Raw genomic sequence first — 23,300 nt, forward strand, 5'->3', positions numbered from 1 at the left:
GTGTTGAAAACATTCTTGTCAGCTTTCAGGAGGGAGGCGTGGAAGCAAGTGTAACGAATGGTGGTAATTTTTCTCCCAAGATGATATTTTCAGAACAATGAAGGAAGCTGGAGCAACACATTATGCACCAGAATTAAAAAAAAAATCTCAGTACTAGTTTGTCAATGAAGTAACATAAACCTTCCGGCTATCAATTCTTTTTTTTTTCTTGATATCTGATTTCATGAGCAGCGAAGTAAACGAAGCTTTGTCAGTGTGTCCATATGTCTTTTTTTTTTTAGTTTTCCAAACAAATACAACAAATATAGTAAATAGGGTATATATCATATATATTTATGTAAGGCCTATATATATGATGTATATTTTTATGTCTCTCCGAACTAATATTATACATACATGTAGTATATATATATATATATATATATATATATATATATACACCCTTATGCCCTTGACGCCTCGTGTTTCTGGGGCAAAATGCAGGATTTGGCGACCCATTTGACCATGACCCCCCTAAAATTATTAGCAAGCACTTTGGGCCCTGGAGAAACCGTTTGCCTACCACCCATGAACCCGGTAGGGGAGACGCACTTGGCTCTCGTAATTAAAATCAAATGGGTAATGCAGTAGTCGTATAAATGGGTGGGGATTGGGGGAAGGGGGGGGGTTCTTTGACCGAAATTCCATCTGGTTTCGATCTACGGCGGGGTGGTACAGAGGTGACTATTGAAATGCGGAAGTAAAATCGAGTATCTGTGTATTATTACAAGTACAGTAGTCAAGTTCAGCTGTCTGCTAGTCTGCATATCGAGACGTGTCTGTTTGGAGGAGATTTGGGGCGTATTTCATGCCTGTCGATTAATTTCTATTTCATTTTTTTTTTCTTCATTTTGAAGTTTTTCATATTTCCCCCCTCTGTTCTTAGGTGATTTTTCTCCATAGACATTGCTTACATGGATGGCATAGTTTCGGTTGAGATAGGGATTCAAGTTTTTAAGTTTTTGCGAGCTAATCAGAAACCTTTTTTTAATGAAATATAAAAGAGCATACGATCCTAAGAGAAATTAAAAGTTTATTCGATGAAAATCGGTTTTGAAAAGGTTGAGATATCCAAAAACAAAAAGGTCGTAATAAAAGGTGGGACCCATCTTTTATTAGGACGTCTTTGTTTTATTTTGGTTTTAGATATCTCAGTCATTTCAAAACCGATTTTCATCAAATAAACTTTGAATTCCTCTCAGAATTGTTTGCTCTTTGATATTACATGTTATTATAAGTGGTTTCTAATTATCTCGCAAACTGTTAAAACCTGAATCCCCCATCTCAACCAAAACTATACCATCCCTTTAACAACATCCAGCCCATAGCTCGGTATAGCACAGTTCGAAACACTGGGCTGTTGTGGAGAGAGAGGAAGTGAAAGAGAGAGAGAGAGGGGGGGGGGGGGGGAGAGGGAGGGAGGGAGAGAGAGAGGGGGTGGGCAGAGCGTAGGAAAGCTTTGATTTAAGACTCGTGCATTATTTTCTAAGGCAGCGAGATGATTACATACATTTGGCCTAACTTTTCTTCTTCTCCACCCCTTTCTTCTTATTACTACTTTTTTTTCGTGACATTCTCAATCCTTCTTTACTATTTCTTCTTTTTTCTCCTTCGTCTTCTCGTACTTTTTCGTCATCTCCTCCTCCTCCTCGATCCTCCTCCTCCTTCTTATTGCTCTTCTTATTGTTCTTCTTCTTCCCACAGAGGTATCCTAAAGGAACAGTGCAACACAGATAGACATGTTCCTGGTTGCATCTATCCGGATGAACCGCTTGCCGAGTCGATGTCACTATGGCAACCGGAACCGGAACCGGAACCGGAATTCGATCCGCAAGCCGAAGCTGGCGCAACCAACTCCTCAACAATTTGCCAAGAGAAACCCGCCTTTACCTCGCATACATCTCGAGTAAGCACACCGGTTTTATCATGTCCATGCCTTGAAGATTGTAGAGTGATATTCATCACGGAATTTCCTGGGGGGGGGGGGGGGGGGGGGCAACAATTCCACTGAAATCTTTGAATGACATTAGTTGAGCAGAAACTGCGTTAGGAAAAAGTGTGAAAAGTGTGATAGATAAAGCGTACTTGTATCTCCCGAAAAATATAGAAATCCAGCAGAAGGCTGTGTAAGAATTGTCAATGTATAGTCATAAAAAGCACCGGCATTTGTACGTTTGTGTGGGCGCTACCCATACAATAACCCCCTTTATACTTCTACTGCTTCCTTGATACTGAAGTCATCGTTGAGTAAAACACAGTGATCGTGGGACATCCACCTCCATCCTAGTGAGCTTTCTGGTCCTAACCCAGGGGTAAACAGAGATGTGGATTTAACTCGCTACATAAAGAATTATATACAAGGTTCTTAAATCCAGGCAGATATTCCTCAGGATAAGGTTTCCGTAAGCAATGGGTTAAGCACTGAGACATTTCAGGGAAATCTAAGAGAAACGTCCCCCTATGTATACTTTATTTGTCGACGTGCTGGAAGCTGTGCGTTTTAAAGTTGGCGCATATTAGTCTCTCTCAACTGGAAAGGAGATGATGATTTTAAAGAGACTTTTAAGAGTGAAAAGGTGGAGAGCGATTGCTTTTAAAGGGGAAGGCTAGTAACTGATCAGTGGGAATCAGTGGAAATGCTGGGAGATGATTGTTCCAATCCTTATGGGATTCATTGAAGAGTTCATTGTATATCTATTGTTGTGTGAAAATGATTTGCTTCAGAACGGTCTCATATTCAAGTAATGTGCAGATTAATGCCCCGTCACTGACCAGGGACGCTAACCTGGAAGCATTAAACTGCACATTACTTGAATATGAGACCATTCTGAAGCAAATCATTTTCACACAACAATAGATAAACAATGAACTCTTGAATGAATCCCATAAGGATTGGAACAATCATCTCCAAGCATTTCCACTGATTCCCACTGATCAGTTACTAGCCTTCCCCTTTAAGGCTAAAGATCTGAATAGCTCAGCCGAGCTGAGGAAAGTGCCAGAATTCAAAGAATTTTGTTAACTTGCCCTTTTACGAGATAGTTACATCCGCTGTCTGGACAGGAAACAAAATCACAGCTTCAAATTTGCATAGCATCAGATTAAAAAAAAAAAAAGATCTAGCATCCCCCTCCCCGTCCCTCATTAATCTCCAAGACTCAATAAGGGGTCTGATCTTTCTTACCACTGTCACAGACGTGGCGTTTTCTTCTCCTTCCCGGTCTCTTGTACTTGGTCGAACGAGCGTGGAGGTGGCTGAAATCACGCCGGCTCGTTGCCATAGAAACGGTTCGTTTTCATCCAGGTGACGTCATGGAGCTGCGCCTGAGGGTCGAGAATTTCAGTGCACGACCAGGGCAAGTAAGGAATTTGAGTATGCACTGCAGTTTATACCATTCTGTTGGCATTGTCAAAGTTACAATAAAATCATTTATCACAGCAGTCTCCTTGTCCTCTAGGTATAAGTATGTACTCAGACACACTGGAGAGATATCAATCAGTATCTTGTTGTTTTAAAAATACCCCGGTCGTATCAATATAGCTGTTCGTAAGGTGCATACGTCATTTCTTGCATATCGTTGTAAAACATCTTACTTATTGTGTTTTCTTTTACCGTTTTTCCAGTGCGTTCAGAATGGTGATTTGTCACTAACACAATATCATGCGGTTTAGTTTTTCCTCATAATGTATGCTGAAAGCAGACATTTTTAAAGAAAGTCATTAATGTACATTAATCCTTATCTTTATTCTAGAATCTTTATTCTATATAGAATCATATTATGCACAAATGAAGAATTTGGATGCAAAAGCAAATAAACGGCAGTTTCGTTTTGTTTTGTTTTTCAAGCGATGTCATTGTCATCATCAGCTAGACAAAAATATATGTTTTCAATTTTGTTGCACTGGTAATGGTAACATAAGAATTATCACGTAATATATTCTAATTATTTTTAATGTTTTCAACAGATTTCGACAAATTCTTCAAATAATATCTTTACATTATTGCCTATATGCATGTTTACATATCGACTGTATGTATGTATGTATGTATATTTTATATAGATAGAGAGAGAAAACATAGATAGATAGATAGATAGATAGATAGATAGATAGATAGATGGATGGATGGATGGATGGATAGAGATAGATATACGTACAATATTTACAAGTACCTCTGAATGATCATCTTGAACAAGTGACAAAATGATATATTATATTCTAATTGCAAGGTGTTATTTCATTCTACAGTACATCCTTCTCAACTGTCCAGCCGTCTCACATCTGGAATGGCATCCCTTTACCATAACATCAGTGAGTATTCATGCTATATGCTTAACATCCTTTCTTCAGTTTAACTTTATTTTATATGTCCCAATCGAGCGTGATTCAAAGTAAATTTCAAAAGTGATGATGCCTGACTATCAAAATAAAAACCACATTTAATGTCATTTATTATTATCACTGAAATTTGTAATAATATCATTATTGTCATTGTCAATTTATTGATTTGTTCATTTATCTATCTACCTATCTATATTGTTCATTTATCTATCTACCTATCTATATTTTTCATTCATTTATCTTTCTCTTACCAAGAAACAAGACAATACAGAAAAACAGTACAAAATACAACACAAATGCATGCATATTACCTTTAGTAATGGCGCAGGAGATAATAAGGAAAGGAAAGTGCTCAATGCTGGTCTCGGATGGCAATGCAGTATGGATTGCTGTCGCTCGGAGGCATGTGTGAAACATGCGGAACTATTTTTGCACAACCATAAATATCATTTTTAAGTATCAATGAACGAATAACAAGAATAATGTAGAAAGTGCATGGGATAGAGCCCCGAGGTTCTGGGCGCTGTGATGATAAAATGGAACCACAAAGCATATCGATTATCTCAAATATATTGTTAGATTAATATCGGGTTGCTTGTTTAAAGTAGTGAAAGACTTCAGGTTAATGCGATTCATTGTAGTTTAAAGACATTTTGTCCAAACACAAGATTTCCACCAACCGCAGACTGTATTGTCCTGCTAGTACGAGCTGACGTATCATCATTTTCTGAAAAATGAAAGGCTAAACGAACATCACATCTACGACTTTTTTGCTCTATGGAAGAATTATGCTAAGATTTATGTGCTGGATGATTCTGTACCTAAACGGATTGATAATTTCATTTCCCCCCAAATATCTTTGTTCCATAAATCCAGTGCCCATCGGCGAGTGACCCGACACTGAGTCTGCATCTAAAAGTTTGTGGAGACTGGACAGGTAAAAACAGATCACGTAACTCTTGTTGTTTTGTTTTATTTGTTTTGTTTTGTTTTGTTTTGTTTTGTTTTGTTTTGTTTTGTTTTGTTTTGTTTTTGATAGCAGGTCCTGCAAAATTCTGTGTCGATGACATTATAGATTGGCAGCCTAAAGTACGTGATACGCATGACGCAATCATGGTAATGTACAGTTACCCAAAGAATGCCCTGTCAATGCCTGTATTACTGACGAATTAACTGAAACTAATGGGTATATCATTATGCTCTCAAGATGAAATAGACTCGGTACTTGCAACTCGATTTGCCTCATGTTATCATTACTTAATACTATGCCCTCAGAATGTAGATAACCTCGTTTTCTAGCCTAAGTTGTTATAATTATTCAATGTTTATCATTTAAGTGTCAGCGGGATTTCGAATATTATATCTTTATCTTATCCGGTTATTAAATGATTTGTAGAATTTTGCACATGTATTATTTCATCGTACCCTCAAAACATTGAAGTAAATTACCAATATCAATTCAGTGTTATAAGTTGCATTTGCAATTTACATAATACCAAGATATACTAATTATATTTGATTCTTGATGTTGATAAAATATGTTTTTTTCTACGTGGTTTTCTTATTCTTACAGTACATGTCATTTGAATGTTGTCAAATATGAAATGCATTGTATATCATGTTGACTGCATGTAAACAAAACAAATATCCTGCAATATGGAAAATGAATGATTTTAATTGAATTCAATTTAATTTGATTGAATTTAATTTACGGGTGATGATAACGATTATGATAATGGTTGTCATCATGATTATAATCATCATTATCAGTGCAGCCATGCAGTATCAATTTATTGCATGTAAAACAGTCTGGTGTAATGGCCTTCAGTAATCGTGGGGTTGTCCAAGATCAGGGTTTGCCCATCCGTCTTTCAAAGATCACACACAAAGACACAACTACACAAACATATTTTATCTACAACATTACTGTCTAGTCGTCTCTGTATGAATCTGAAATGGCGGTAGATTTGCGCCCTCTTTTGTCTATCTTCATACAGATTCCCTCCAAAGGGTGCTGAAAGATCGTCCGTGTGTGCTCAGTGGCGACACCGTCTCGGTGGCATACCCAAGGTATGAGATGCAAACTTTTAACTCATTACGATACATTAAATTTATGTTGTTTTTGTCCTTTTTTCACCATTTATCATTTGGTTGATTTGATTTACTGGCCTACAGACGTCATAGATCAGACATGATACACACCTGTAAAATTGTGCAGGGCATAATTATGATTATGCTCTCCAGTGAACTGATTTCTTTGACTTTTAAACTGGCAGCCGAACAAGAGGATATCGATTGAAGATTTTGAAGAAGCATGTCAATACAAGGTTGAGGCAATCATCTTTTTCTCAATGAGTGATATCGGAATGGAACTGTTTACTATCATATGTAGTAGAGAACACTGCAATCAACAATGTCAAAACATAATTATCTAAGGAAATTTGGGCAAGGTCCGGTAAGATAGATGACTATAACCCTGATGAAGTTTTCAACTGTCCATATACTCCAGCTGCACAAAGCCTGTCACACAAAAATTAATCATCTTTATTGGCGCAGAGAGGGAAATATGTTTGGTATAACTTTAAGCCCACTTCCAAGGTATGATTTCCAAGGTATGATTGACTGAAAGAAAATTACGTGAATGTAGCTCTTCGTTGTAAGGCAGTGAATCGAAACGTTTGCTGACGTTGGTAGATGCCATTGATGTTGACTTATGTTGGCAGTAGATTTGTACCAAATTCGTATCCTCAGCCAGAACCGGTTTCACGATCGAGCATTGCGTTACTTTTAGGATTCAAGAGATTTTAGAGTACAAGTTTTGCCTTCGGTTCATACCCCACCTTTTCCAAATAAAAACCGGAAAATTACTGCCAGGTCTTTTTTTAACCTAATCTTTAGTTGTACTCATGACTTTGTATAGGCATTGCTCACTTTTTTTTTCTTTTTACTTGGTTCCGTCGTACTAGTATTTCAGTTTCTTTCGTATGGACTTCAAGCTTTAGATTCTTTTTAAATCAGCCTTGTTGAACTTACCTACCCATCCAACATTGCGTCTACCTACTTTTGTAATTAATTTCTATGTTTGGTACGAAATCTCGATGATACTAATACTATCCTACTTTGTCAAGTATTGGTCAGTTGGTATCGTATTTTGCTGTGGAACAGGTCAATCAATTCAAATTCAAGCAATTCAATTCATTTCAATTCAATTCAATTCAATTCAATTCAATTCAATTCAATTCAATTCAATTCAGTTGAGATATACGACAATATTTGGTATTCTTTCATCCCTCTTTTCTTTGCAGACTTCAGGTGGACGGCCCTCTGGGCAGCGCCAGTGAGGATGTGTTGAGGTATCGGGTCAGCGTCTGCATCGCCGGGGGCATCGGCGTGACACCGTTTGCGGCGATGCTACATCACCTACAGTAAGTGTTTTTATTAGATTACTGGAAAGGCCGATTGTCTGAGAGTATCTTTTTTTTCAGTTGGTGTCATACAGTTATTTGATCGGATGATGAATACATTACCTGCCAATTGAGCAACTCATTTGCGTTCAAAATACACATACATGTATTTGTGTATATATAGAGATAAATAAAAAGATAGATACTAGTAGATGATGCTTGTATGTTGCTTGGATGCTGTCGTGATGAGTAATATTGTAAATGGATGACAGTAGTTCGTAAATGAGTACATACATGAATTGACTGATTGATTGATTGATTGATTGATTGATTGATTGATTGATTGATTGATTGATTGATTGATTGATTGGTTGATTACTTTGAGTGATTGATTGATTGATTGATTGATCTGTCGATAGATTGATGGATGGATGGATGGATTGGTTGATTTATTGAATAATTGATGAATTATCTAATTAATTCATCGGTCGGTTCTTGGGGAAGCATGGATGACTTGATATCAGTGCCTAATGTCAAGATCTCAGGCGAGAAACTGGATATACCTAATGGGTATTCAAGTAAGCTGGTTTGTGGGTCAAAACATACGGAACAGTTCTGTACGTATAGCAGCAGTGAAATACAGCTGTATGAAGGCATTCTTTGAATTATGAATTAGCTGTGTAATCTATACAGTAGCAATGCCTAAATAAGCTACTTATTTAATGCCTTGATTATCAATATGCGACGACCAATGAGGTAAAACACTTTTATTTTCTTTTTTTGGTGCCCCAGGAGCCTGGATGGCGAGGATTTGTGTCGACTGAAACTGTCAAGATTGTACTTTGTCTGGATTTGTCGAGAGGAAGACCATTTTCAGTGGTTCGCTGAAACCATCAACTCACTTCAGTACAAGGTTTGCTTTGACACATAGATCTCACTTTCAACTTCGTTTTTTTCCTCATTATACAGTATATCATGAAATCCAACAGTGTTGAATGTGTAGAAAGGATGCCTGAACATGAATTAACAGCAGCCCGAAAGAATGGTGAAAAGTATCCCCCATTATCACTACCTTAACAGAGAAGAAAAGAGATTGATCAAACGGTCCAGAGGCCGTTATCCCAGTCAAGCGTATTGCTTATAGATAGCAAACCGTCCCTCCACCTGTATTACCTTAAAATACAATGAAACATGATGTGCGTATACTATACACGTAATTATATCTATTTCTTTTATGTGTTCTTGTTTATATTTTGCTGTGAAGATACTTTATTTTGCCATAATGATTTCACTTGTGTACAAGTGGAACACAAGCTGAAACTGAAAAGTCCTTGCCGGAAACGAAACCAAGGCGACCAACACAGAAATAGAAAATAGAGAGAAAAAGAAACTGAGCCAGATAAGCTATCTTATTGTTTTTCGACTCTAAGAAATTATTATTTTTCGAGCTTATCTCCTCTCTACAGAATTTAGTAAAAAATGAATGACTTGATGACTTTAAGCGGTTCAGTAATTCTGCTAGCTCTTTCAAGAAAATGATAGATTATTAATACTTATACTCTCATTCCTATGATATTTAGTTTAGTTCATTTTCATTTTGCTTCTCCGCTGTGTCATCAGCAGTGTCTCCTTTTCAGATGTTATATGACTTTTCACATCCTTCCCGATATTTTCCACAGCTGTGGCAGATGAACCGACCGGACTTCTTTAATTTACGACTCCACGTCACCTCCAAACGCAAAACTCAACAGGACCAATCAGATTGTCGCTCGGCGATCACGTGCTGCCATATATCAAGTGGACGGCCCGACTTGGCGGCCATTTTGAGTGACGTCACATTATGTAATCCAAAGTGAGTGAACTGCACGAGGAAAAATATATTGGTTGTGGTGTATTCTCAAAGAGATACTGTAATTGGACTTGATTTTTTTTTTTTTTGCATACCCGCGTCATGTTAATTCTTAGTCTTAAAGGTACTGTTTATAAACCATTGGGAGCAGTGATTTTAATAAATGCTCAAGTTATCACATTTGATGCATAAGTGTAGGTCAGTTGTGTCACAAAACATTCTACAATATAAAATTTTGCGATAAAGCCTAGAATGTGGTGAGCTATTACTACTTTTGCAATAAGCCATAACTGTAGACGGTTTATTCTTTACACAATTTTATCATAACTATTGTTCACATTTTGTATTGATTACCATTTTTGCAGTGGTTATTTCTATCCCTAACTCACATTTTCGAACTATTTTGAAGCACTACAGCTTGGCTTTTGTTTCATCTGCAAAATGCTAAATAATGCCTTTAAAAAAGTTACAATTGACAGTCTACAGCTGCTTTCAGATAAAAATAGAGCGATAAATATTGATTACTGCTAATCTTTGCTAATACAAATATCACTCACGGCTGTCTGCTTCTGTTCTCTGCAGAACCGACATTGGAGTCTTCGTGTGCGGACCCAGCAAGTTATCTTCGAGGGTGCACCGGTTATGTAATCGATTCAATAAGGACAAGGTCAAGTTACACTTCAATAAGGAGCGGTTTAGTTGATCCGTCTTCGTACAGCAGTCCTGCATTTGTTAAAGGCTCTCTCGTGACACCTACATTTCTCTTGGCGAAAGAGTATGACATTTCGACTGGACTTTAATTTTGCGAAGTTCAAAGTGAAGGCGATGTAAATAAGTATACATTCCTAAGTTATTATTTTTCTACAATTCCATGTACGAAATCTTGGATTTTTTTATCTGGGGTTTTTTTTCCTTACTGAAAAGGAATCCCTTCGATTTCGTTTTGTGCATGTGTCCATGAGTGTTTTTGCGGTATCATAATTTGATTTTGAGGGTAGTAGAAAATTTCTGAATCATAGTGGTTTTAATCTGTTTTTATGACCAATGATGCCTTACTCCAAGAATACATTTTATCATTAATTTTCTGGCCTTTTATATCCATTGAATTGTGAAGAAATTCTTTGAATGTGGCTTTCAATGGCTGAGAAATGCGACTGGAATATATCTTATCAACTTCATTCTCTTTCTATTTTGTTTTATTATTGAAAAATTGTCATTCATACTTTTAACTGATTCTCTTCGACCCGTTGTTTCGGCAATATCCTTTTTTTTTCATGTTTGCCATTCAACTTCAATTGTAATACTGTCTTTAGTACTGTCTTAAAACCGCAAGAGCATGCCATTTGCTTTTAAAAGTGCCTTAAGTGCAGTTGTTTCAATAAGTCGGCAGTTAACATCGCTGGCTTTACAGAGGTATTAAGCACCCCTTGAGAACAATTTTGGAAATAATATTAAAGTACATAGTGTTTGCTAATACCACAAGCGTGCCTGAGATCCAGTCAAGCATAATTTTGGTAACGGGCGACGGTAATGTCTTGTAAAGTCTGCCGTATAAATGAAACGTCAAGTTTCTTGGCTATGTATGTTTGTTTGTTTGCATTCTTTGTTTTGTTTAAGTTGTCTAATGGATCCGATAATCTGAAAGCTTGCCGATAGCAAACAGTCATGTGTTTGTTTTATTTGTTGTTCGGTTGGTTTCATTTGGCAATAAGCCAGTTCGGAGCTAGCTCATGGGCACAATGGTCCGAATGACCTTTCTGTTTTTCTCAGTCGGTTAGGGGCACTTCACTCGTTTTCAGAGCGACATAATACATAAGCTTTACGTAACAATTTATGAGATTCATTAATCCTGTTCAAACAAAGAATGAACTTACGTAGACCAGATGACCAGAATGATCCGTCGATTAACACTTGGGAAAGCATCCGTTTCATTATTTTGCATTGAATGTATTAACAATCTCTTTTTATTGATATTGCCAAATAAGCTGTACCACTTTTGCTAACAAATGATAATTCATAAAACTTTACAAAAAAACAACAACTAAATAAGATAAAGTTGAATGTACACTACCATGCGTAACAAGGTCTTATACGTTTCCGAGGTGCAGAAAAGGCATTATCTGCCCTGAACTTTGGTCAAGATGTTCATTTGACAATAATGATAGAGATTTATTATGAACTACCGTAGTTATGGGTAAACTCGGCCTAGTGGGTAAAGTCGGCCGCCAGCGCGCACAGTACATAAAATTGTACTGTACGCGCTGGCGGCCGACTTTACCCGCTAGGCCGAGTTTACCCATAACTACGGTATATGTTTTCAATTTGTTAGTGAAGATTAATAGCTCACAGCTAGCTCACAGCTCATCCGAAGCAAAAATTCGATCAGCGATATGTTTAGAAATCAGAAATTTAAATTGCCAATATGCCGAGAAACTTCCGTCAGCACATACAAGCTGTATGTAGTTTTACATGTATTTTCAGGAGGTAAAGCATAGCACAGATTAGATAAGATCGGAACAAAATGGTACCAGACAAATCAGAATTACTTTGATAGATTTTCATCCAACACAGCTGCCTCTAATATTATTTTTTTTATCTCACGTTCACAACTTGGAATGTGCTTTACACCTTGTTTAAGTAATTTTCTTCCTGCCAGTTAGCACACGTGATCTCAAACGTCATTTTGTCACCACCTGTGAGTCAATCCAGGAAAAGCATTTTCTTGCACGGTACAGGTAATTTCGAGTCTTTTTAATGCGTGCATCATTAACGCCACCATTTACAATCATTAAATAACATACAGATTATATGATTGCACAAAAAAAAAAACACGCCATCGGAGTGTCATCTTGCATTTCTTTTTAGAAAGTCTGTTTGCCAATCAGAGAAATGAAACTATGAATCTATAAAGCTACATTTCCACACAAAATGGCTTGCTACGCTCATCATATTGTACGATACACGGCAACCACTTTGGAATGTGAGTCACTGCACAGGACATGTTTATACACCAAACCTGCTTTCCATCCTCACGCATGAAGCGTGGCACTCGGATCAAGAAAGAAAATTCATCAATTCTTCAAGACAAATCTCAATTTTGGTCTCCTTGGGAAGTTATTAGCGAGCTTACAGGAAACCAAAATCCAAATATGAATGTGGCCTGATTTAAAGCAGCAATATCAGTAGATGGATACACACACATCAGTGAAAGTCTGAGGAGCGTTTGACTTTCTTTCTCCAACTGTATTTAAGTTTCTTTGTATTGTTGTCCATGCATGACGTCATAAATTGTAGTAGTCTTCTTATCCAGCGATGACGGCGCCGAAACTTTAAAAACTCCCAACTTTTGAATCGATTGTCGGATTTTCCTCAAACTTTCACTGATGGGTATTGCTATATTGCTGCTTGCATTTTCTCAATCCGCATTTATATTTAGGTTTTGATTTCCTTTCAGATGTTTACGACGAGCCTCTTCCCGGGTTGGACAATGTAAACGTCTCACGCATGCGCAGAACTTCTTCTTTTTTTAATTTACAACTAGCCGAGTCACTGACAGTTAGTGTCGCAAATATGAAGCTAAGATCTAAAATAGCTTGGTAGTCCAAACTTGGTTTCTGTTGTAATAATGCATAATAATGGATACACTTGTTATCAAGCGTGATGAAATATGAAGTGCTTTAACTGGCTCATGATGAAAGTAACACGTGGACTATATCTCCATTTAATGTATGTTGTCTGTTCTTGCAATTACACGCGCACACAGACAGACAGACAGACAGACACACACACACACACACACACACACACACACAAATGTCCTAGACATTGACATGGGGAAAAAACATAAAGGTGCAAAATAGTCGTAGTGCATCTGACATGTGGGACAAGTACAGTTGACATGTCAAGGACAGTCACCAAGTAGCCTGCAATTACAGCATAGAGAATTTGCATTTGTATGCCACCAAAATACCTTTTTATGAGGCATAATGACTAGCGATACTTGTGTAATAGTCGTTGAGCTTTGATTTGTTCGTGCCGAAGACGCCGTTCAGAGACATGTTGGGAGAAAAGCGAGATGCTTCGGTAGTACGACCCAGCGTTTCGGCCAACACGCGCGTGTAGTGCGGCGAATTACCACAGCACAGTCCCACGTATGGGATCTTGAGTTTGGCGCAGCGTTGGCCGAACTCCACGATGTCGCTCCTCGAACACAGCACACAGTCGAGGTCCACGGGGTATACATTATTCCCTGCAGTCAAAAGCGAAAAATTTGATCAAAATAGGATGAATGCTATGGCAGATTTGAAATTGTGAGGTTTCGCCAGTTTTCACAAAACAGTTCTTGAACAGTCAATGTGAATACGCAAATAATGAGTGATGTATCAATGTCATCACCTCACACTTGTCACATAGTTTGAGGGGTGTATCTTAACCTTTTCATTTTTTCCTTTATGTTCCAAAACAGTTGTCCCCAGCTTCAAATTCATTTACTTTTGACTGAACTTTACTTCTTTAAGTTATTTAGCCAGGATTGAAATTTTGTTTTAAACACTTTAATGGCAGAAAAACTGCAGCCTCGAGTTTTTTCTTTTTAATACGATCAAGGGAAACATCTGAGGAGATGTCATCATCCGCACACATATTCGGATATCATAATCAACTGTTCAGAACTTTTTTTTTTTGCAAAAATTTGCGAAATGTCACTCTTGCGTTATCTACCGAGCTTTTATGCGATTTGATCAAACTTCACTGAATTGTGCTCATATTCTTTCTTTTTAAACTATTTTTTTTACTGCCCCTGAATTCCTGTTTTCAAAATAAATGTACAATGTATGCCATTTTACTTGATTTTGATTTGCCCCCCACTGCAAATTAAAAATCTGAAACAATTTTTTTAGTCACATCATTGGAACGATACACAGAAAACACACAATGTTGTCTAAAGCATTGACAGACTGATGCATACTGTTCATTCATAGTAACCCTGATAAGTACTTCTAATTCTTTTGTAAAAACCAAGAAGCTATAGAAAATGGAAAGGCAAAGATTAGTATATGTAAAGGCTTGTAATTTGCATGATAGTCAACTGCACTCTTAGAAAAAGCATATTTATGGGTGCATTTTTGCACCTTTAAGACCAGAAAGGTGTAATGTTCCATTCGTAAAGGTGTCACAATTATGTCACACGTAAAGGTGTCACAATTAATTCACACGTAAAGGTGCAGAATTTAATCTATTTTTCTTTCAGTGTACTAGAAGCCTATCATAAAAAGGATTCTATTTGATAAATAGAGCGCCCTCACCTCTCACTGGATCACAAATAGACAAGTAGGACGGTTGCTCCTCGGTGGTTCGGTACGTCACTGGGAGGGCGGCGAGAGGTGTCTGCATCAATGCAGATCATATGCACAGAGTTTGATACATGGATGTATTAATCATCAACGAAACATGACGTGAACGTATTCAAAATGTCCTACGAGCGTAAATCCATATCTTTACAGAAAACTGGAGCGAACTGCTCCAAGTGGATTGTGTTTAGTAGTAAGAAAATGTATGTGGATGTTTATCATACCTGAATTACCTGAATTACCTGTGATGACGCCAAGAAAGTCAAAGACTTGTATAGAGGACCATTCAACAGATCCATTCCTGAGCCATCTGAAGAGTTCAATTAGTGTGATATATCCACTGGGTGGTCAATTTATGCAGTCTGGATCAAATTCATTATACTTCTGTTTCCAGTGGTCATTGACTTTAGACTTGAAGGCGTTACCTGATGTTGTCTCAACAGTATCAGCGCAAAGACAATTCAACGAATTAATTGCTCTTTGGCTAAAAGAATCTAACCTGCAACTAATTCGATGCCTTCCATTATACAGCTTTAACCTATAACTTGATTTGATCATTGATAACACAGAGAACAGCTGGATCGACGTCTTCCATGTCATGCAAAATCTTGAACCCTTGAATCATAATCTGCATGTTCACGTCTCTTCAAGAGGGATGGAACTCTCAAAGTCTCGAGTTTCTCAGAATATTTAGACAATGATCTAACTCCGCATAACTTCTTGATTGCTCTCCTCTGAACCAATTTAATGTTCTTTTTTCCTGCACCACTCTTTGTAAGGTCATTCCATACTCAGGGTCTGTATTCCAAGAGCGGTCGAACAGAGTTTTACGTTTACGATTAGCATGGTAGCCTCTTTTAGGAACTTACACAGATTTAACAGGCTAATTTGAATGGTTTTTTTTTTCTTTGTGAAAGATAGCGATCACACCTTAATTTCCGCCTGTAGAGCTCTCTCCACAAGCGTCATCAGTGGCCCAGGTCCCCTCGTGCAGTTGAAGCCGACCACGTCAGCCCCTGCTGCTTCTAGCTGCTTCAGGGCATCGTTGAATTCGACTCCGTCGATGGTACACGGCTTGCCGTCACTCGTCTTCGTGAGATGTGAAGCTAGTGTGATGACGGCCGGTACGCCTGCGGAATGAAAAGGTGCCAGTGGCTCATGCGATACCGGCCTTTTGCACGTTAGGGCCTGGTCCCACTGGCGTTTAGGAATACATGTATTTGCGTATGAATTCGCATAAAAATGGTTTACATTCGCTGAACATCCGCAACCAAAATTTTGTGCAGCTCAAAAATCCTGGTAACAAAAAAACGTGACTCTGCGGATAATTTCGGACGCGTGTGGAAGTCGGCCGCCTCAGACAAGCATGTTTTTCACGAATACTGTGGATGTTTGGCGAATATAAACCTATTCTGTGCGCAATTCACACGCAAATCTTCCTAAACGCCAGTGGGACCGGGCCCCTACAAGCATTTTAAGAACATTCTTACATCAACGTTAAAGTCGCGATAGCGTGGAAAAGCACGGGTGGTCCGATTCGCTTCATTCGATGCTCACTGGGGTCTATTTGAAATATCATGAATAGCGCCAGTCAGCTACGTTGTCGTGTCAACGTGTGCGTCGAAGCATACGCTCATTGGTAACGGTCAACACCAGCACACACTCTAAAAAGACCCGAGTCAGAACTGACCCGGAACTGGGTCCGTTGGGGTCATACACCGTTCCGGGTCAGAAATGACTTGGAATTTGGTCATGAAGACCCCGAGTGGGGTCATCCTGACCCGATTCATGACTCTGAATGGGTCATATTTGACCACATTCCTTGTCATTTCAACAGACCCAGTTCCGGGTCAGTTCTGACTCGGATGTCTTAAGAGTGCAGATTCTTCGGCTGTGTGTGTACTTCCATCCAAGAGATCAGTGATAAAACTTTACACAATTAGGGGCTTACTTACTACACTGCGAATAGAATCTCAGTTGTCATCATCAACAACTGCTCGGCTAAGATGTAAAAGTGCCAGAGCATTAAAAGAAAGAATAGATTGAACGCAATAGCTGGGACCTGTACAATCATGTTGCGTAAGCTTGAGCGTGCCTTGAGACTATTATTGTTACAATTTGACTTGGTGTCGTAATTCTTTCGGACAAAAAGGACAAAAAGGCGAATCGGCGACTTGCTGCATGCAGATGCATTATTTCAGACAAAAAAAAAACAACAACTTAGTGCCTCGGTGAAGTATGAGAGGACCCCCTTCGTGACAGAAAATAAGCACCACTGCGAGCTCGGAGAAGTCGCCTTCACCCCTGATCGTCTTTTTAAAAAATGTACCTACGGTATACAGTCAAGTCTACGTCACCTTCTCGCCACAATTTAAAGTTTAGGCTCTCGTACTTTATCTACGAAGCTGTTTCAAAGGATGCAGACCCAGACTCCCACAGTGAGTTATATAGCCCATGAGTCACAGCCCACGAGTCACAGCCCACAAGCCATACAGTCAAATAGCCCACGACCTATAGAAACTAATTGAACAAGGCCCACGAGCCCGACACAAAGTAAAATAAGCCCACGAGCCATAAGGTCCACGAGCTGAACACTAGGATTTATTTGCCCACTGTGTTTAGCTCGTAGGTAATTTGTTTTACTTGGTGTCTAGCTCGTAGGTTGCATTATTCGTGGGCTGTATGACGCGCGGATGTATGACTCATAGACCCTTTTTTTTGTCTAGCTCGTGGGTGGTATGACTCGTGAGTGTGTTGCTCGTGTGGCGACCTCCTTTCCACTTCTGGGAGAAATGCATACTAACCTCTGCCATATTCCTTCACGGTTTGAGCCGCCAACACCGCCTCGCCGCAGTGATCGAAAGTTTCTCCGACGATAAAGTCCGCCCCTTCGTCAACTGCCCACTCAATTTGCTCCTAACATCATAAACAATACGTAATTTATCAGAATTTTTTTAACATGGTACCTTACAGATGTTATGATGAGAGGATTAATGAGGGGAAATCGAGAGTTGTAATATGATGATATAGTCACCTCATATAGTTTACAAAAGCTGCAACGCTATGTACCCAATACTTGTGTAACTTCAGAATTTTATTCTTTATAATTCAATCATTTCATTTTCGATTTTGATGAGGCGTCTGTCACTTGTGTGCCTGAATTTTCACCATGCACTATTTGAAAGACAATTTTGAACACGGAGTGAAATTGCGTCACAATAGATTCCTTATACGTAAAAACAGCCCCAACTAATTCCATTTCATAATTTGAACCACAAATACAGTAACCCCATAGTCTAATAGTATTCATAACGCCTACACATACCTACTAGCACGTTCTTAACAAAATATTCTCCTTAACCAAACATACAGGACCAGGACAGACACCAGCTATTGGTGATAAGATTCGGACGAAAAACAACCTCGTCAATAACATCTACAAGCGTTTATATAAATTCTTATAGCATTCAGTGCGCTATAAAACAATGACGGAACTTTTCTTGCTCGAATGATGGGAAATTGATGCTCCAAACACCCTGAACACTATCAATAGTGTCGTAGACGAGGTTCTGGATATTGTAGGTAAATACAAGCAGGGGCGTACATCCATGATGGTTATGATGATTTACCACCAACGATATTTAGGTCCCTTGGACTCGAGTGGGTTATGTGAAAATGGCATACACTAATGTTGGCGCTGCCCCCTCGATTAAAGGCAGTCCAAACAATAATTTTAAAAGGTCTCCCTCATACTGATCTTTGTAGTTTACCCTGAACATATCCTTCGTTTCCCGAATGGCGCCCTCGTTGCCGGGTTGGTAGACGAACGTGTTGCAAATGTCGCCACACATGAGCGTTCCTGTCGAGTCGGCGACTTCTCGGGCCATCTGCAGAGCGAGGCGGTTCTGACGTTCGAGCTCTTCGGCCCGGCCCACGACGCCCAGCTTGTGGCGATTTCCATAGTACTTGGGAGGGCAAGGGGAGATAGAAAATGCGAATATGACACGAAATAAAAGGCGATCTTCGTTATTCCGCAGGTTCGTTATTCCGAATTATGCGAATTCCGTTTATACTTCGACGTTCTCTAATCCGAAAATGAGAAAGGGTTCGTTAATCCGAAAACTTGTTGCGTTATTTCTATGGTTCGTTAATCCGGAAATGAAGCAAGGTTCAATTCAATATTCAGAAGGTTCTTTATTCCAAAAATGAAATATTTATTGTAATTACAAAGGCTAGCAAATCCGAAAATAAAATAAGGTCAGCAATTCCGAATGTTTGTTAATCAGAAAATGAAATATGTTTCATTTATTCGAAAACATATACGGTGCGTACTAACGGATATTCGGTATTTTGCAGGGGGAGGGGGTATTTCAAACCTTATTTCATTTTCGAATCAGCAAACATTCGGAATGACCAACTTTTTTTTCATTTGGGAATAACGAGCCTTCGGGATAACAAACTTCAGTCCATTTTCGGACTACCGAACTTTCCGAATAACGAACCTTTGGAATCACGACATGTAACCGAAATAGCACGTATCTGTACAAACATAATGGTGACCAGATCACACAAGACGCGCCCACATCTAGTCGAAAGAATCAAGGTTATCACTCTCACACACACACACACACACACACACACACACACACAAATCATGCTGATAAAGGTTATTGTGGTTAATCGAAGAGGAGCGTTAGCAGATGTGCATTATGTTCGTTTTGTAAAGATGGGATTTAAACGGTTTGCTCTTAATTGCTAACTTCTTATATAAAAAAAGGGAGTAATTTATATAGCACAAATATAAAGTTCAAACTAATTGTGCTCAACAACTAGACACCTCATAGCACTAATCACCAGTTACGATATTTTGCATACGTGATGTTACTGATGTATAATAACCATTAGCCCATTGCCAGACATTTTGTCAAGAAATGCATGCATGTTAATCATTATTTTGTATGCTTGTATTTTCTCAGCCAAAAATAGAATGGATATGCGCTTTTCTGGTGACACCATAAGAGGCTAATGCTTTGCGGAAGAGGACTTAATCAATTTCATTTCATCTTTAATAAGTGTTAAAGTTCCTCCAATTTAAGCTTCTGTAGTCTTTGCATAAAGACTGAGTAAACGTTGCAATAAAACAACACAGCTATACATGCTCAATAGTCATGAGGTTCCACGATCAACAGCACTGTGTATTGTACTTTCCATTGAACATATTTCGGTATTAAAACTGAAGTTTCCACAAAGATATTGATTTCCGACAGCGATTTCGATGTCATTTAGCAATAAGATATCAAAAACAAACAAGTCGGCACAATCAATTCCTATATGTGACCTGAATATTTTACGATATATACCGTAAATGCCTGTACGACGTCACTTCCGGCTCTGACAAAGTCCTTGTACATTTGTTTCACCAGTTCGGGGTAGTCAACGACCACTTCCGGGGTGAAAGGTCCCGCCTGAAGATAGCCAAGGCGTTCGAAGGCCAAGAGGTATCCCTCCGCGCAAATGACGGTTTCGCCTGCATTGATTCGCTCGAGTAAACCTGGATGTTGATGAAGACTTTGTTTGGTGTCACGTGATAAACTTTGTACACTATTGCGTCATTATCGTCGAGCCATATTAGGGTAATGCATTGTGATATCATTCGGTCATGTTGATCCTGTTACCATCATGAGTCTTACATGCACGTGTCAAGTTAAAATGCAAATTTTGAAACGTGTTCTGGAGAAGCTTTCCAAAAGGCCTTCTAGCTGCCGGCTCAAATATTGTCATTAAATTCAATGAAATCCTTATCATTAAACTCTTCTCGAGTTCTATTTCTGTTTCCTTGTTCGATCACAGCCGTCTCACTTTTCAAAAAAAAAACCACAACAACAACAACAAACAGACAAACAAACAAACACTGGTATATGTATCTCACTATCGATGCGTAAACCTAATGACTAACCACGGTAAACAAAAAACCTGCCAATACAAAGACTTGCCTGGCATATAAATCGTCTAGAAGTGAACATGAATCCATTATACTACCACAGAACCTGGCATGCCTGGAGAGGTGGTCCTCGGGAACAAGAGGAAGAGGAGGAGTGTTCATAAGGTGACCGTGCATCACAAAACCATCAAAAATTCGGCCGCCTTGATTTTACGTGAGGACTCAAAATATGTGAAATGGGTCTAAACGCGGCCCTAGGCAATCTGGAGTTTTTCATATTTTCTGAAATAGCATTACTTCTTCTATACTATTCTATAATTTTGAGATCATAAAAAGAAAAGAATGGGAATTGTGCTTTAGCAGTTTTCTACAACACTTTTTGGTAGTGGTGTAATAGGTATCTTAGAGGCCCTTAATATTTTTTATTTCTTACAATCCCTTTACACACTCTTTACTTTCAACTCTGGCAAGTGTCTGGTAACGTTTGAACGGATGCTACTGCTTTGATAGTTGGTATAGTCATGGATAGAACGTGTCAACAGAGCATGCTCAATCTCAGCGAAATCTGATAATCCCTTCTTATGAGTTTTTATGATGGGGGGGGGGGGGGTTCCAAGTCATTGTATAGAGCAAGGCTTGGTAGGATTAAATAAGTGCTTCAATAATACACCTTTAACTTCAGAGCCTCTTTTTATCAGTAGGCCCTATACACACTTTTACAGAGTGCGTGCTTCCTTTCACATATTTAGATAGGGTAGGATAGTCCATTTTGCACCGAGTTATACATCATTTGAAAGCTTAGAGTTTGCTCTTTCAAAATTTAGCTTTAAAAACCCATGTCTTTTGACTTTTTTGTTGATTTTGTGATGTAGGGGTACATATAGACATTGGGAGATATGGTGGTTCTGTTTTCACGAGGAAAATGATATGATATGTAACACAAATAAGTGAAGCTAAGAAATAAACGAGTCTAATACGTGAAATCGGGTTCATCTTCACAAAAAAAGTAAATACGTAGCTACGTAGCAGGAAAAACTAATCGGAAACAAAAACAAATCATGTAGTCATTCAAATGAGAGCGTATTCAACGAGGCTTCAATCATGAAAGCAGAACTTCGCGAAAAAGAGGTAAGAAAGAAGGCAGAGAGAAGACGAGAAAAGGAATGAAAATTCTAGAAAAGAAGGACGAAAGAAAGGAAGAAGAAGGACAATGAGGAAGGAAAGTCTGACCGTGCATTTCAAGAACAAGGGACAAATATTCCGCAATCGCAAAGGATATTCTGAAATAGAGGTTAAATTCTCACCTTTTGATTTCGGCATTGTTTCTCCAGTTGAGTAAGGTGGTCGCTTTTGTCAAATGTAATTGTCAGCAATCGGCAATCAATATACATACACCTCTATTGTAATTTGAAGGAAACAGACATAGGCCCTAAAGGGAAGCGAATCTCAGTTCTGTTGTACATGTGGAAGCCGTCAATCTTTGGTTTTCCCGTGCCTTACATAGGGCCTACAGTCTGTAACTGGTCGAACTTACTTGCTATCATAATATGCTGCTTTCCCAAGGATGACGACAAATGCTAATCAAAAAAAAAAAGAGAGAGAAAAACACGTACGAATGTACAAGGGCAGTCTCGCACGAAAGCAAATGTAGATTATGTAATTCCTGTCTACTGTCCGGCTGGGAGATAATTTCGAGGAATTGAAGCCGAGCACTGGCGCATGCATGAGGCTATCGGCGACTCCCCTTCCTTCTCGCCCTTTATCTCCGGTTTAATTAAAGGGGTACTAAATACTTTTAGCGCGACGAAGTCCGGCTCGAGAACGACGAGAAAGCGAACAGACTAAGAAACAAACAAAAATGTGAATTGTTTCTCTCCCTTTCTTTCTCTCTCTCTCTCTCTCTCTCTCTCTCTCTCTCTCCCTCTCTCTCTCTCTGTCTTTAGACTTCTGAGAAATTAAAAGGGTTATAGTTTGTCTTGAAAATCAATAAAAAAATCAATCAAACGTTTATGTCATGAGATTTCTTCGTCTTAACATTTTCCTATCAGTGTGAAACAAAAGTGCTCTTATAACTGGGAAAAATTAATGACCGCCACTTGTGAATAGATAGATTATTTCCAATCAAATTATTTCTTATTATGTCTTGATGTTGCTGTTGTTGTTGTCGTCGTCGTCGTCGTTGTTGTTGTTATTGTTATTCTTGATATCCAATGTTTTGGTCCAATTTACCTACTAACGAAATTGTATGTCATGGAAAATGGGTGCACGTCACAAGACCGACATCCAGCCCACGAGTCATAGAGCTCACGAGCCATACGGACAGCCCATGAGTTATACAGCTCACGAGTCATACAGCCCATGAGTTCGACACTAAAGCT

General features: G+C 38.8%; 2 protein-coding genes across 2 annotated transcripts in view; one reads left to right on the forward strand and one right to left on the reverse strand.

Moving 5' to 3' along the window:
- LOC139719575 (NADPH oxidase 4-like) overlaps positions 1 to 10,336 on the forward strand; it is a 37,708-nt gene extending 27,372 nt beyond the window's left edge. The window contains exons 9-17 of the mRNA XM_071630986.1: positions 1,744 to 1,945; positions 3,235 to 3,399; positions 4,288 to 4,350; positions 5,257 to 5,317; positions 6,378 to 6,450; positions 7,686 to 7,805; positions 8,577 to 8,697; positions 9,464 to 9,636; positions 10,216 to 10,336. Coding sequence (XP_071487087.1) covers positions 1,744 to 1,945; positions 3,235 to 3,399; positions 4,288 to 4,350; positions 5,257 to 5,317; positions 6,378 to 6,450; positions 7,686 to 7,805; positions 8,577 to 8,697; positions 9,464 to 9,636; positions 10,216 to 10,336 — 1,099 coding nt within the window. The remainder of the gene's footprint in view (positions 1 to 1,743; positions 1,946 to 3,234; positions 3,400 to 4,287; positions 4,351 to 5,256; positions 5,318 to 6,377; positions 6,451 to 7,685; positions 7,806 to 8,576; positions 8,698 to 9,463; positions 9,637 to 10,215) is intronic.
- Positions 10,337 to 13,607: 3,271 nt separating this feature from the next.
- On the reverse strand, positions 13,608 to 22,242 carry LOC139719576 (betaine--homocysteine S-methyltransferase 1-like). The gene is made up of 7 exons (XM_071630987.1): positions 22,227 to 22,242; positions 20,342 to 20,532; positions 18,752 to 18,946; positions 17,786 to 17,897; positions 15,912 to 16,111; positions 14,937 to 15,018; positions 13,608 to 13,882 (listed from the first exon to the last, which is right to left on the reverse strand). The coding sequence occupies exons 1-7, from the start codon at positions 22,240 to 22,242 to the stop codon at positions 13,608 to 13,610; spliced, it is 1,071 nt and encodes a 356-aa protein (XP_071487088.1).
- Between the last annotated feature and the right edge of the window lie 1,058 nt (positions 22,243 to 23,300).

The sequence above is a fragment of the Diadema antillarum genome, unplaced genomic scaffold, assembly GCF_040938485.1.
Source record: "Diadema antillarum isolate AM-2024a unplaced genomic scaffold, OU_Dant_1.0 scf00000112, whole genome shotgun sequence".
In the NCBI taxonomy this organism is placed as follows: Eukaryota; Metazoa; Echinodermata; class Echinoidea; order Diadematoida; family Diadematidae; genus Diadema; species Diadema antillarum.